Source organism: Arachis hypogaea, chromosome 14 (genome assembly GCF_003086295.3).
Source record: "Arachis hypogaea cultivar Tifrunner chromosome 14, arahy.Tifrunner.gnm2.J5K5, whole genome shotgun sequence".
Classification (NCBI taxonomy): Eukaryota; Viridiplantae; Streptophyta; class Magnoliopsida; order Fabales; family Fabaceae; genus Arachis; species Arachis hypogaea.
The window spans coordinates 136,730,657-136,745,994 of record NC_092049.1 but is presented as its reverse complement, the minus strand read 5'-3'; the positions used below and the strand labels follow the sequence as shown (position 1 = coordinate 136,745,994).

Below are 15,338 nucleotides of genomic sequence, written 5' to 3'. Positions count from 1 at the left end.
TCTCATCAAATCTTGGTGGAAGAAGTATGTTGTCAAATCAAATCTTTCTCTCCAACTAATCCCTTGATTTAGGGAAACCTCTTTTCAGTTTTTTGAAACCCCCCTTTGGATAATAACCGCTCTCTTAATGGGTAATAACTTCTCTCATTCTCTTTCCAATTAAGCATTTAATGCTTCTCTAACCTCCCATCACTCACCTCACTATTCGGCCACCTCTTCCTCTCCAAATTCCATCTTCATTGATCTTCATCATTATGAAAAAGAAAACAGCACCAAGGAAGAGTGAGAAAATTCGCCAATCTCAAAAACCTTCTACACCCCAAACACATACACACATTCACATTCATTCCACCTCTTCCTCTTCTCTTTCACCACCCTCCAAGAGAACCGAGACTATGAGGCGCAAAGTTATTGCTCAAAAATCATCTGGAAGAAGGAAAAGCGAGAAAGCGAAGGAGCCTAGCATAGAAGAAGAAGTAGAGGAGTCTCATACTTCACCTCCTTCATCATCGCCGAAAAGAACAACCCCACATGCATCCGGGAAGAGTTCAAAGAAGACGAAGGGTTTTGCGCTCCATGAGACCAGAGAACCTATGAACCTTGGGTCTATGGAGTTCAAGAACAAGTTTCACAAACCACACTCATATTTTAATCCTTCAAGGTTCTCTACGTGTGCTTCCTTCGAATTTCACAATGATGTCCTGGAGAAAAGGCATCTGTGCCCTTCTTACCTTGTGAATCTTAAGTCTCTGGCTTCCAAAGGAATCGACCTACAACCTATGTTTGATGGTCTCAAATGGTCACCCCTGCTTCATATTCATAAAATGGTGTACCCAGGGTTGGTCAGGCAGTTCTATGCAAATCTGAGGTTTATTGATGGTAGCTTTCATTCTTATGTAAAACGGGTTCATATCACCCTGAATTCTGAAACCATCTCTTCTGCCCTCGGATACATTGATGAAGGGCCAAAGGCTTACATGAGTGATAAATGGGACTCACATGTAGGAGTTACATACAAGCAGGTGCTTCATCAAATCTGTGAAAATTTGTCTGGCCTAGATGGAACTGTTCCGACTCATAAGGCTTTGTGTCTAACTAATTCTCTGCTTCACCGCATCATAACACACATTCTCACTCCTCAAAGTGGTTCTCACAACAGGGTAACCGTATCTGATTGTCTTATAATATTTGCTCTTGTTACATCATCTTCCATTTTATTTAGCTATATTATGATTTGTCACATATGGGAGTCTGTGAAAAGTACAAAAAAGGCCAATCTACCTTATGCAATGTTTCTTACATGCATTTTTGAGTACTTCAAGGTAGATTTAACCAATGAGGATGTAGAGAACAAGGTCTCCATGATCAGAGGAGGCGTGGCTGCAAAAAGAGGAAAGAAATCAATGGCTTCTGATGACGACTTTGAAGGCCACCCAGAATCCTCAAAGACAACTGGTTCCCGCAGAGATATTCTCACAGAATTCAACCATATGTCCAATCTCATGATTCAATTTCACAAATCTGCTCGTAAACTTGCTTCTGAAAATGAGTCGGCATGGAAGAAATTCCAAGAGAGGGCAAGTCTAATGTTGGAAAGCCTTGAAGAAGAAGCTGGCAGTGATGACGGAGCAGAGGAACCTGACTTCAATCTTTCTGATGATTAACTTTCTAGTTACTATTTGATATTGGCACACTTTGGCTCAATTAGTTCTTTTGTTTTTTGTTAAGGTTGCAACTAACAATAGCTACCTAGGTGATACTTTGATGACACCATTTGGTTATGTTTTGGACTGTTATATTGCGTATTCTGTTTTCTATAACAATGCTTTGTGCAGGTGCCCCCGTGATGACAAAAGGGGGAGGAAATTAAGGTTCCAAAATTGAAATTGGAACAAAACAGAACGAAACAGAGGCTGAAAAATAGGGGAACAGGGGTTGAAATTTTCAAATTTGAAAATTCATGATCACCCTTGTTCAAAGAATGCATGTTGCTATTGCATTCACTATGATTGATGTTTAAACTGTTCTTAGTCTATCATGATTAGTTAATTGTCATTTGGCATTTGGTTTATAATTATGTTAGATTTATTGAGATGCCCGGTTGTTGATTCATCATTGATAAACTTGTTATATTGAGAACTTATTTTTGGCAGTTCCTTTAAACTGTGGAATGTATTAAAACTACCTTGTTTTGATCATGTGTGCTTCAAATATTTTTCCATCATTTTGCTTTGCTCTGATATACTAACAGGAAACGTTTGGAAAATATTTGGATAAATGTTTGTTTGTATGAAAAAAGTTTGAGCAGTAAATCAGTTTATGATATCAAATAAGTTTTTGATTATCAATAAAAAATGCTCATAAATCAAGCATTTAGCATCATAAAATATGCTAAATAACATTATTACTTGAAGCTTGATTCAAATGTTACAGGTTAGTGCTTCCCTTGGTAAAAATGGAATATATTAAGGGGGAGCCATATGACATTTAGAAAGGGGGAGAAATCCAAAATCAAAGGGAGTATTCTTTACTCTATCTCTAAATTTTTTTCCATTTCAATTTTAATAATGTTTGTCATCAAGGGGGAGATTGATGAGTTTGGAAAACTCTTAATTAATTTTGATGATGAACAAACATTATTAAAGTATTTAATTACAAAATTATTAATTTGATCTTAATTCATATTTGCTTAATTAATAATTTTGTTGTGCAGATTTCACCTTGGACCGGAAAATAAAATTATTGCTAGCCCAAATTAAAAATCAGCCCTGCTACATGTGTTATATTTAGTGGCTGAATTTTTATGGGCCAAGCTCAATGTTATTATAGCCAAGCCCATATTTAATTTTGATGAATGCTTTCTATACTTGATCCGAAATCAATTTCATCAGGAAAGCAAATGTTAACCAAATGGGCCAGTTTTAATTTCAATGTTACAAGCCCAAATTTTATTTGTGATGTATGGTTCCAAACTTGGTGCGAAACCAAGGAAAAATGAAAGCAAAGTGCTTCCAACGGAACCAAGCCTTTAACCATGTGATGGATTTCAAAATCTATTACATTGTTAATTAATGCATGGGGAACATGAGAGAGAAAAATCAGCTGAATTGATTGATGGCTATTATGACAAACACGACACTCTAAGCAAGGGAAGTAAAAGCAAGCTATTCTCAATTAATTTGTTTAACCACTTTATATTGCTTTTCTTCAGATTCTTTTTATTCTCTCTCATCTCTTTCTTCTTCTTTCTTCGGTCCTTGTCCAGGAAACAATGGAAGAAATTTTCTTCAACCAAGAGAAGGAAGAAGCTGCATGCATCAAGACCATCAAGCTAATGATGGCAAGAAAATATACTAAAATAAAAATGAGCTGTGGCTAAGATACTTACCAAATGTGGTTAGATTTGGTGAGGTTATCTTGAGCCTTTCATGCTCAAAAATGGACGTTGAAGATTCGGCCAGCAGGGGAGATTCTTGAAGCATGGCTTGTCTTTGATTCTGCTCAACCACCACACGGAGTAGCTAGAGTGGCGAAGTGATGGTTGAAGGCAGAGATTGAAGCAGATGAAGTCATCATCATCATGAAGCATCAAGGGCCAGAATTCCATCTTGGAGAGCAAGCCAAGGATGGAGAGCTCGGATTGATGAAGGGTGATGATCAAGAAAGGACTAAAGGTAACTGCATGTTGGTTAATGCATGGTTATCTCTTCTCTCTCTATGTGGCCGAACCGGTTTGTTGAAGGAGGATGAAGTTGGTTCGGTTTTGGCTTCAATAAGTGGAGGCTCCCCTCTTCTATAATAAGGGTGGACAGCCACTATTTGAAGCAAGGAGAAAATTTGAGAGTGCAAGGCACAGAGTTCTCAGAGCTACCTGAGCTAACAGATTTCTCTTCTCCTTCAATGTATTCTGTTTTGTAATTTTTCTGTTTAATTTTGTCATGTCTTGAGTCTCATGGAAAAAGGCAAACAGTGAGGTTTGTAATGAAAAAGCCATAGAGCGGAAAAAGGCAGAGAGTGCAAAATTAAAAGAAAAAGCCATAGATGTCTTAGAGTTCCTTTGTTCATCTATGTTGTGTTTCATGATTCTGTAGGAATCCCCTTGTAAGTTGGGTTAGCACTTTACAGTTTGTAATCAGGTTGATTATAGTGAAATTCCATCATTGTTGTGATGGAGACTGGATGTAGGCTGCACTGCACTTAGCAGCTGAACCAGGATATATCTGGGTGTAATCTTTCTTCTCTCCTACTCCATTTCTGTTTTCTACTGCACAGGAGCAAAAACTAAATTGTCTCGTGCCGAGTGACGAGACAAAACAAAAAGTCTCGTGGCAAGTGACGAGCAAAAACAAAAAGTCTCATGTCCAGAGACGAGCTAAAACAGAAAAGTCTCCTCTGAGTTCAGCAAGTCTAATCAAGAAAAAAGGGGGCTAAGATTCAACTCCCCCCCCCCTTCTCTTAGCCACTGAAACCATCAAGGTATAACTCATTAGCAAAAATTAAAATGATTATAATAAACATAATTATAATAATAAAATATAATTTTCATTTTTTAAACTTTTAATTTATAAATTAATTGTTGCAGTTATAAATTTATTGTATTGTTTATAACGGTAAGATATAATAAATATAGTAATATGAATTCAATATATTTGGAGGTTACAAATTTATTGGATTCTATTTTTTAATTTTTTATTTGTATATTTTATTTTTTTACTGATTTGGAAATAATAGTTGATTTGGCAAGAATTGAGTGGTTGATTCTAAAGTTGTGTCAAGTAAGTAATATTGCTGACATAGCATTAGTAGAAAAAAAATGTCTCAAAAGTAATGTGGTGCATGCTTATGTATCTACTTTTATATATTAAGAATAGATTAAGAAAAACCTTAGCCTTGTTTTCAGAATGGTGCATCATATTGATTGATTCATAAATAAATGATCGTTCAACAAAATGGTAAAAATGATCGCTAAGAGAGTTTAGTTTTCAGTAATTATTATCAATGATCTTTTTTCGCTTTATAGGTCATTGCAAGCTAGAAAAATGGTATTCATAATAAAAGCATCTCTTGAGTTGTATGTTTTTTTTATTGGAACGTTGATATGTGACTCAAAAACTTCTCAATTCTTGTGATCTTGAACAAGTATTAATGTTATTTTTATTGCTAAAATTAAAGTAATACTTTTTTAATATTAAAAAAATTAATTTTAAAATTAAAGGTAAAAGTTGTCACAAAAAATATAAAGAAGTGTGATATTAAGTTATTAACTTTAGCAACAGGTTTTATTTATAAAGTTTATAACAACTGCAGCTACCATAATAAGTCACCTTAGACTTCACTTAATATCTATACCATTAAATAATAAGATATACAAATATTATTTTCCTTGTTAGCAATAGTATTTATGCTTTCGGTTCTGGTAGCAGTTACTTTTCCTCTTATGTATACTTGAAAAAGTTACTTTTATAAGAACAAAAAATTGCACCAAGAAGTAGTGACAAAAATATAGTGAAAGAACTACACTACATATATATGAAATAGAAAGCAGAGAAAGGAGAGAGTGATGCTTGTGAAGGATAACTAAAGAAAGGTTATTCTTCTGCATAAGAGGAGGAGTCCTTCCATTAGTTAGATGATGACGTGTCACGTTAAGTACTATCTGGCATAATGACGTAGTAGGTTAATGCTACATGTCATAAGATGATTAGTTGACGTATTAGATCAGTGACATTTGGCATGCCACGTGTCATTTGATATGTCATAAATTTATTTATAATTAAATTAGTCCCAAAAAAGTACAAATGTAAATTATTTTCATCCTTTACATTTTTAAAATTAATTAAATTAGTTCTTATATAAATTTTACTTTTTTTATAATATTAAATTTTTAATATTTCTTAATCCTACTAATTTTAATCTTATTTTTTACACCTTAATAAAAAAATTCAAATAAAATGATAAAAATAATTAAATTATTACAAAATTATTTTCTCCTATGTATTTTTAGATTTTTTATTTTCAAATTCTAATTTTTTTTTTAGTGAAATTGTTTTATATAAATAATTTTATCAAACTATTATTAATTATATACTAAAAGTTTTAATATTTTAGATTTCACTAAATAAATATAGAAGTTATTTTAAATGTTTTAATCTTTTAGATCTCACTAAAAAAATATAGTAGTGAAGGTTGTGGTAGACTTAGAGAATGAGGGGTTGAATCTATACCTTTCTTTTAAGTTACCGAAATGACCCTTTAATGCAAACTATGAATTCTGATTCTGTTTGAACTCAACAGCGGAAAATTTATGAGACGATTTATTTTTGTCTCATGGATATCAGAAAATAGAACATTGCAGAAAAGAGAGAAGCTAACACCAACATGTATCCTGATTCGGTTGCCTTGTGCTATGCAACCTACATCCAGTCTCCTCCACAACAATGGAGGAATTTCTACTAGAGTTAAAAGTATTACATACACCAATTCCACATGATTGACCCAATCCTTTCACACTCAAGTTCTAACCTAACTTGACATTGGCTATGCTAATACCTAACTCTTCACTCTTAGTGCTAACCCAACTAAGAAAGGGATACCTCACAGGTACAAGATACAAGACACAGACTTACCTAAAGAAATCTGAAATAACTCTAGGCTTTTCTCTCAAGTGTATCATTTAGCCTTTTTCACTCATTGGCTTTTACTTGAGATCTCTCATTATGCCTTTTCACTCAAAAAATTACAGAAAGATAAATATTGAAAAATAAATTACAATAAAATATGAAAGAGATTGACTCTTCAACAGCCTCTTTGCTATGTGATAAACCAGATTTGCATGTGTCTGATTCAGTTCTTCATTTTTTGCGAAATGCTTCTTTGAAAGAAAGCACTGTCCAAGTAGAGGAACTTCTTCAGGGAACTCTTCTCAAAACATAACTCACGAAACTCTGGTTCTCTCTCCTTGCCTTCAAACTGAAGTGATTTTCCTATTTGTATGATTTCAATTTTTCACACTATAGGCTTGTTTCACACAGTTGACTTCTTCTTCTCACAAAAAACAGAGCAACATCTACACAGAAGAGAGATGGGACTGTAGTAGAGATTTCAGATTTCATGCATTCATACTTTCCATCTTCTCTTTCATCCTTTTTTCAATATCTTTAAATATCTGAACCATTTATTTTTGCTTTGACTCCAAGTTCCTTTCTTGACTGTTGATCCACAGCAGAACTCCATAACATTCATTTTTTTTATTTTACCAAAAATGGGTATGAAGGGAAAGGAAGCTTCAGCAAGTTACTTTGGGGTACCAATAAAGGAAAGATCTTTCTGATTTGCCTAAGATATGATTTTGTCCTAGCTTCTGATTTCTTCTTCTTTCTTCTTTATAACTAACCCCTTTTTCCTTCTAGGATGTAAACCATGGCATGGTCATCTCTGACTTAGCTTAGCTTGCTTTGATTAGGGTGATTAGACATTAGCTTTTTGTGATTTACTTTTTTCTCTCTTTCTTTTCTGATGAAAGAACAAGGAGAACGAAGCTCTCTCTTTCTCTTTCTTTTTGATTCTTCTTGAAGCAAACATGTGAAGTGCTTTGGGTGGCTTTGGGAGGCTTCAACTTGAGTGATGTGCCTTGGGCTTGGATTATCTTCACTTACCTCTTAGCCCATGTGGCTTCTTTGTTATTTTCATTTGGGTTTTATTTATTAGGCAACCCACCAGCAGTATTTTGGTTTACTTGCATTTGGGCTGCTGTTCCTTTTGATTTGGCCTGCAACACTTAATGAAATATAATCAAATCTAATTGGATATTTAACCCAATAAAATAATGTTTGTCATCATCAATTAAGTTAGTTAATTTTTTAACTTCAACAAGTAGCTATTTTAAAAAAATTATTTTAAAATATTAAAATTCAACAAGTGATCTCACAAATCAATTTTTCAATTATTGAGCATAAATTATACAATAACAAAAATTATAATTTTTAAAAATCTAAAAGATTTAAATTTTAAAATAATTACTATATTATTTAGTGAGATTCAAAAGATTAAATTTTAAATATATAATCAACAATAATTTGATAAACTCATTTAAATAAAAAATTTTCACTATAAAAAAATTACAATTTGAAAATATAAAATTTTAAAATACAAATAATAAAATAATTTTATAATTTAATTATTTTTATTATTTTATTTAAAGAGAATTTTATTTATTAAGGTCTACAAAATAATATTAAAATTAATAGTATCAAAAAATATTTTAAATTTAATATTAGAAAAAATTTAAAAAAAAATTATATAAGAAATAATTTGATTAATTTTTAAAATTTTAAGGATGAAAATAACTCACCTACAAATTTTTAAAAACTATTTTAATTATAAATAATTTTTTTACATATCCAATAATACGCACCATGCTATGTGACATGTAGTAACCAAAAAAGAAAAAAAGAGAGTAGCACGTGGGGGGCACATGCCCCCACTTAATCTCATTTTTTCTCTTCCTGAGCTCTTTCGAGCTCCCTATTCCTCTCTATCTCTTGTTTCTTTTTTCATTCTTTCATATAAGAAACAACAAACCTTCTTCTTCCTTTCATCTTCTATCCTATCTTCTTCATTTCAAAATTTTTTATTTCAACCATAATACACTAAATTTCATTTTATCCTTCTATTTTATCTTTATTTTAATACATCATTTATAACCAAAGAGAAATTTTAGTTTTCACAATCTCAAATCAAAAAGTTCATCTTAACGAGTAAAGGAAGCATTCAACTTTTGAGTTTCATTTATTATTGAGACTTCAAGGTAACTCTTTGACTCAATAATTAGCTATATTTCCAATTTTTGTCATCTCTATACATGTGGATATAGCAAAATTCGAATTAGGGTTATTAGGATTAGGAAATTTGGGGCTTTTATCAAAGTGAGTAAGATTATGTTAATTGATAACATTAGTAGCTCGCAAATATCATTATTGTCATATTTCTAGAGTTGTAGAGTTATTGGACATCATTCAGGCACACTAGAGGAAATGGCTACCCTTAGAGGTGTAGCGGCCCTAGGTGTGTAATATTTAATTTGATTTGACTTCTGGAATGAGAACTCCCATTTCAGTTCATCCGCTTAACTACTTATCTATTTCTTTGCATAATTAATTTATATGAATTTCTCATCTCTGAAAAGAAATATAATTTTAAGGTAAACTCTGTATTGTCTCGTGTGGGTTATAAATGTAATGTTTGCTCACTGAGTTGCAAAACTCACCCTATTATATTCCCATGTTTTTCAGATACAAAAGTTATTTCAGGTTCCATTCCACCTGCCCCTCAGTAGATCTTAGTCATTTTGGTAAGCCCTTATTCTTTCCAAGGGCTAAGTAATTATGTAATTGAACATTTGCTCAAAATTTAGATTATGTCAATGCTTCCATATGTCACAGGCAGGATTCTTGTGTGGGTTATGTTATTTTGAATCTTGAACTATTTAGATAGTAATTATAATTTGGTTATGTAAGACTTATGGATTTAACTATATACTCTAGTTATCAACTTGATATATATATATGATGCGTATTTTGGATATATTTGGTTGTGGATATGATCGGAATATATTGTTGTCTTTAAAATGGATGTTTATTATTGATACATGGAGATAATATTTATGTTGGTAAGGTCTTAGAAACAGAGAAGATTCTGTCAGTTTTTCTGAAAATTTGGTCGTTTGGCTTGCTGAGGGACTTGTCCCTTGAGCGCCAGTCATAACTTGGTTCGGGCCATGACATGACACGTCAACCAATCGTTTTGTGACACGTGGTATTAACCTACCACATTATTATGTCATATGACACTTAACGTGATACGTCATTATCTAACCGATAGAAAAATCAATTTGATTTACGTTTTATTTTTCAAGAACTAATATAAATAAAAAAATCATTTAAAGATTAATTTAAAAAATAAATGATCTTTTAGAAACGAATTTGACTATTAAACCTTTTAAAGACTAATATACAATACATAAAACTCTAGCACCAATGTCCAATTGCAATGCATGTTCCAAAAAGTAAGAGAATGAAACTCAAAACACATCAGTTAGCAAAAAGAACCGTACAAATAAAGAAATTAAAAAAAAAGAAAAATATATAAATAAACCTCAAACCAACCCATCCATCTATGTATGTCTGTTAAATTAGCAGATCAAACTGAACAACATAAGTTTTGGTGCTTGAGTTCTAATTATTGAAATTTCATAAACGAATTTTAATTTAATTTCCTTCTAGTCACTTGCTAACTCCCCTAATTAATTGTCTATGTACACTAAGTATTTCAATAATATATTTTTAGTCCACACTTTTAAACATTAATAATTAACTTATAATAAAATATAATAAATGTTGCTCATCCTCTAACATTCAACCATAAACGTACACAATTCTTTTTTTTTCAATAGTATATATCATAATATGACTAATTTTAGCATTAACTTTTCCAATCACGTGTATTTGATAAAAAAAAAGGTAATAGAACAATTAGTTCTGAAAAATTTTGCGATACTTAGAAGTCCTAAAGGAATAAAAAGTATCAAGTGATTTTTTAGACATATATTCAAATACTTAACGACAGCAAAAAATAACTCATTTTTATATTGATTGCGTGAATGATCATTTAAACTAACGAATGTAATTAAACTATTACATAAAAATTAAACTTATTTTGTAATGGACTTGTATCAAATCTCCAAAAAGTTGTAACAGTAGACTTTATCTGCTTGATTGAAAACTTTTAATAGTATGGAATTGATAAATCGTGTTTAGCATTGTAATTTTTCTTGGACCTACAAATTTATTATTTCAATTCTTAAAGTATTTATTTGGTATTTTTTTTTTCAAAATAATGTATATCTGTATAAGTCTACTTCAAATATTTATTAAAGACCTATTTTTTCTATTATTTAAAAAAGTTACTTTTTTCTGATAATATTGAAATTAAAGCACCAAAAAAATCTGAACTCTCTTCCTATATAAGCCAAAGTAAGTTTACTTGATGGAGTCAATGATATGAAACAAATTAAAGAGAGAAGATTAAGTATAACTCTAGAATGCAAGTTAGCAAACTCAAATATTAGAGACAAAGATGTCAAAACCTTGAGACTGTTAAGTTTGTGGAGGATAACCAAGCACAGAGATGTGTAGATGCAGCAGTTACATTCAATAGCACCATTTTAGAAGCTAAGTGTGGAAAAATGGCATGAATATCTCAGCCTTCCTGCATGTGCTTTGAACTTTGAAAGGGTCTGCAGAAGCCGCCACAATCAATAGCTTTCTTGTCTTCCCCTAAATGAACGGCAATTCAATATCACACTCTCATGAGTATGATTTATCATCACTATTAGAATTAGGAATAATACATACATGTCGCTTATGCAAGTGCCTTACTTAGAACACCTCAAACAAGGAAGTTTGTGGTGGAAATGAAAGATAGAAGATAACGAGAAAATTAAGCATGAAGGACGTCAATGAAAGTTGTTAACAAAGTCAAATAGTAGTGACAAAAATATACTATCAAGGAACTTCACTATGAAGCAGAGAGTCTACTCTGCATATAACAAAGTACACAGAAATCAGTATTGCTCGGTTGAAGTTGCAAATACTTATTTTGCTTGACCAGTGTTGTCGACTTTTACACAATACAAAATGAGAGTGCTTGAAGAACCATGTTACTCAAAGTAAGCATAAAAAAATCTTAGGATATCTAAAACGACATGACTGGCGATATTATGCATATTATTCCAAACCAGTTTGTGGTTTCAAAAGTCCGCAGAACCATCCATAATAAGGATCACTATCTTTCTTTTCTTCCGCGAGACGAGAGGCAATATCGCACTTGGAATAATACAAATGCAGGTAACGTTACTTGTTGCATGTCTCTTAGATAGCATTACCATCACTGCTTCACTATAAAAACCCATTAGAGTGTCCCAAACATTCCATCCATTGAAACCTACTGCTATACGATCACAATAATGGGGTTCTTATGTTCTCTTACTTTCTCCATAGTTTCTTCTTCTCTTCTCATCTTCCCTCTTCACAAACTGTTTTACTTTGAATCATTCAACTACTACTCGTCATCATGAGTGCCATCAACATGAAAGCAATGCCTTGCTCAGCTTTAAACAAAGCTTCTTCCTAAGTAAGTCTGCTTCTTACAATCCTTCCAGTTATCCTAAAACTCTTTCTTGGAGTCCTTCCACAGATTGCTGCTCCTGGTATGGCATTCAATGCGATGAGCTCATGGGTCATGTCATTTCCATTGATCTTAGTAGCAGCCAGCTCTATGGTTCCATGGATCCCAATAGCACCCTTTTCTCACTTGTGCATCTTCAAAGCCTTGATCTTTCAGACAATGACTTCAATCACTCGCAAATTCCAGCAAGGATAGGCGCCTTGTCACAACTGAGGCATTTGAATCTTTCTCAAGTGGGTGAAACCACATTGTCAGGTGAAGTCCCAACTCAAATTTCCCATTTGTCCAACTTGTTGTCCCTTGATCTTCGCAGCTATATTGGTCCACAGTTTGATTTTCCATCAATCAAGCGTTTACAACTCAAGGAATCCACTCTGCGAAGCTTAATTCAAAACTCAACAAGACTAGAACAACTTCGCCTTAGTTTTGTCACCATTTCATCATCATTACCTCACATGCTCACGAACCTTACATCTCTGAAAAAGCTCTCTTTTTGCCAATGTGAACTATATGGTGAGTTTCCTATCGGAATATTCTCTCTTGCAAACTTAATAACTTTGAATTTTGCGCAAAACCAAAATCTGCAAGGTACATTACCTGCATCCATTGGAAACCTGACCAATTTAGCTCACTTGATTCTTCAAGATAATAGCTTTGATGGTGAAATCCCTCGCTCTCTTTTTGGACTTGAGAATCTTGTAACTTTAAATTTAGCTTCTAATTTTTTCAAAGGCCGCCTAGCACTTGACATGTTTTTAAATCTAAAGATGCTTAGTTGTCTTGACTTGTCTTTCAACAAATTGTGCTTGTTCTCACAAAATAGGGATGTCAATGTGACAACACTTCCTCCAATTCAATGGTTAGGATTGAGTTCATGCAATTTGATTGGGGAAGTTCCAACTTGGATGATGAATCTAACCTCTCCATATTACTTGGATCTTTCTGAAAATAATCTTGAAGGTGAAATTCCATATTTCCTCTTCACGTTAGAGAGTCTTACAGTTCTTAATCTAGCATGTAATATGTTGGAAGGACAGATCGAGCTTGACTTGCTTTCAAAGCTCAAAAAGCTTACTACACTTGGTTTAGGTGGAGGCAACAAATTGTATTTTCTTGAAGGAAAGAACACTTCCAACGTAACATTTCCTTCTCAAATTCAATGGTTGGATTTAAGTTCATGCAACTTAGTTCAGATTCCCAATTTTATACGAAACTCGCAAGAGTTGACTGTTCTTTTCGTATCAGACAACAGCATAAAGACGATTCCGAGTTGGATATGGAATAAAACAAGTCTTCATATTTTGGATATTTCCAACAACCTATTGATAGGAGAAATATCCCCCTCCATATGCAATCTGGAATCCCTTATGTACCTTGATTTATCTTCCAACAACTTAGTTGGCATGATTCCATCATGTTTGGGAAGCTTTAGCCGATTCCTACAAGTTTTGAATTTCGCAGAAAACAAATTGACCGGCATTATTCCTCAAACTTATGTGAAAGGAAATGCCCTTCGGTTCATTGATTTTAGTTATAACAAGTTACATGGAAAATTACCAAGAGCACTGGTCAATTGTAGAAAGCTAGTGTTTCTTGCTGTGAGCCATAACCATTTTAATGACTCATTTCCTTTCTGGTTGGGATCTCTTCCTATGTTAAAGGTTGTTTCTTTACGTGATAATCAATTTCACGGAGCTATAATATGTCCACTGAAATACACATTTCCCAAACTTCGAATCATTGATCTTTCTCAAAATGGTTTCTCAACAAAATTAACATCAGAAATAATCATGTGCTTCAAATCGATGATCATATCCAACAAAAGACAACTGGATTTCAAGGACGTGATTTATAGTGAGAATATGTCTATAGATCTTGATTGGTATTTATTTTCAATGTCCAACAAAGGAGTTGTCATGGATTATCTCGGGGGTCAATACCTTCATCACATGGTAGCCATTGATCTTTCATGTAACAAAATTTCTGGTGAGATTCCAGATACCATGGGAAGTTTGAATGGTCTTGTTGTGCTCAATTTGTCCAATAACATGTTTACTGGCAGCATCCCTTCTTCCTTCGGAAAGCTTTCAAATCTTGAAGTGTTGGACCTTTCTCTCAATAATCTGTCTGGAAACATTCCTCAACAACTCACAGAGCTAACCTTCTTGGGTTTCTTCAATGTGTCTTTCAACAATCTCTCAGGTCCAATCCCAGAAAATGGACAACTTTCAACATTTGATAATAATTCATTTGAGGGAAACAAGGATTTGTGCGGGATTCAATTGTTGAAGAAATGTGAAGATCATCCTAAGCCTCCATTGCAAGAACCTGATGGTGATCAAGATTCTGAGTCAGGATCTTTCTTTGAACTGTATTGGATGGTAATTCTAATTGGATATGGGGGTGGCCTTGTTGCTGGGTTAGCACTGGGAAATGCTTTTTCTGTAGATGTTTATAGGTTGCTGAAAAAGATCTTTTAAGTCACAAGTCTAGATGTTGGTCTTTTCATGTGTGTAATCTTTATACTATTTTTATTTTTGTGTTTGCATTTAAAGTTATTGTGTTTCTCTGGCGTAAGAGTTAGCTATATGTAAACCCAAATAAAAGTAGACAAGACAAAACAAAAATACAGTGTGTTATATATTTATTTTGCTTTTTCTATTTTTGGAATATGAAAAGCCATACTTCGTGTTCTTTGCATACAGTAATCAATTTCCTTTTGCATACTCTCTCTTATGCTTATGCAGTAGTTATGCTTATGCTTATTCAAGACAGGATGTTAAAATGTAAAAAGAAGCAATTGTTTTTTTCAAAATAAAAACAAGTATTCATTGATATGAAAAAGATTATAAGTAGATCAATTGGGCCAACACTAACAGTACTAAATAAATGAGATTTTTTAACAAAACTAATATTACAACCAATATCCATATTCTAAATAAGAGAAGGAAAAAAAAACTAATATAGAAATACAAAAAACTAAAATCTTTTCATTAAAGAAGTTACTAATAAAAACAGGAATTTTCTTCTGCTTTTCTTTCTCTTCTTTTTCAATATTTAAAGTCAACAACACCAGAGAAGGAAGGAGAAGCAAT

At 32.8% G+C, this 15,338-nt stretch overlaps 1 protein-coding gene and 1 long non-coding RNA gene across 2 annotated transcripts; both read left to right on the top strand.

Moving 5' to 3' along the window:
- Positions 1-8,443: 8,443 nt before the first annotated feature.
- LOC140178374 (uncharacterized) lies at positions 8,444-9,437 on the top strand. The gene is made up of 2 exons (XR_011871468.1): positions 8,444-8,806; positions 9,291-9,437. It is a non-coding gene; the product is annotated as an uncharacterized lncRNA (long non-coding RNA).
- Positions 9,438-11,151: 1,714 nt separating this feature from the next.
- Positions 11,152-14,948, top strand: LOC114925139 (receptor like protein 27-like). Its single transcript, XM_072215155.1, has one exon. It carries the CDS (start codon positions 12,291-12,293, stop codon positions 14,721-14,723), a length of 2,433 nt encoding a protein of 810 aa, XP_072071256.1. The 5' UTR covers positions 11,152-12,290; the 3' UTR covers positions 14,724-14,948.
- The last annotated feature ends 390 nt before the right edge of the window (positions 14,949-15,338 follow it).

Bases quoted from the DNA above. Each gene is read 5' to 3' on its own strand.
- LOC114925139 (XM_072215155.1), top strand. From the start codon at position 12,291: ATGGGTCATGTCATTTCCATTGATCTTAGTAGCAGCCAGCTCTATGGT.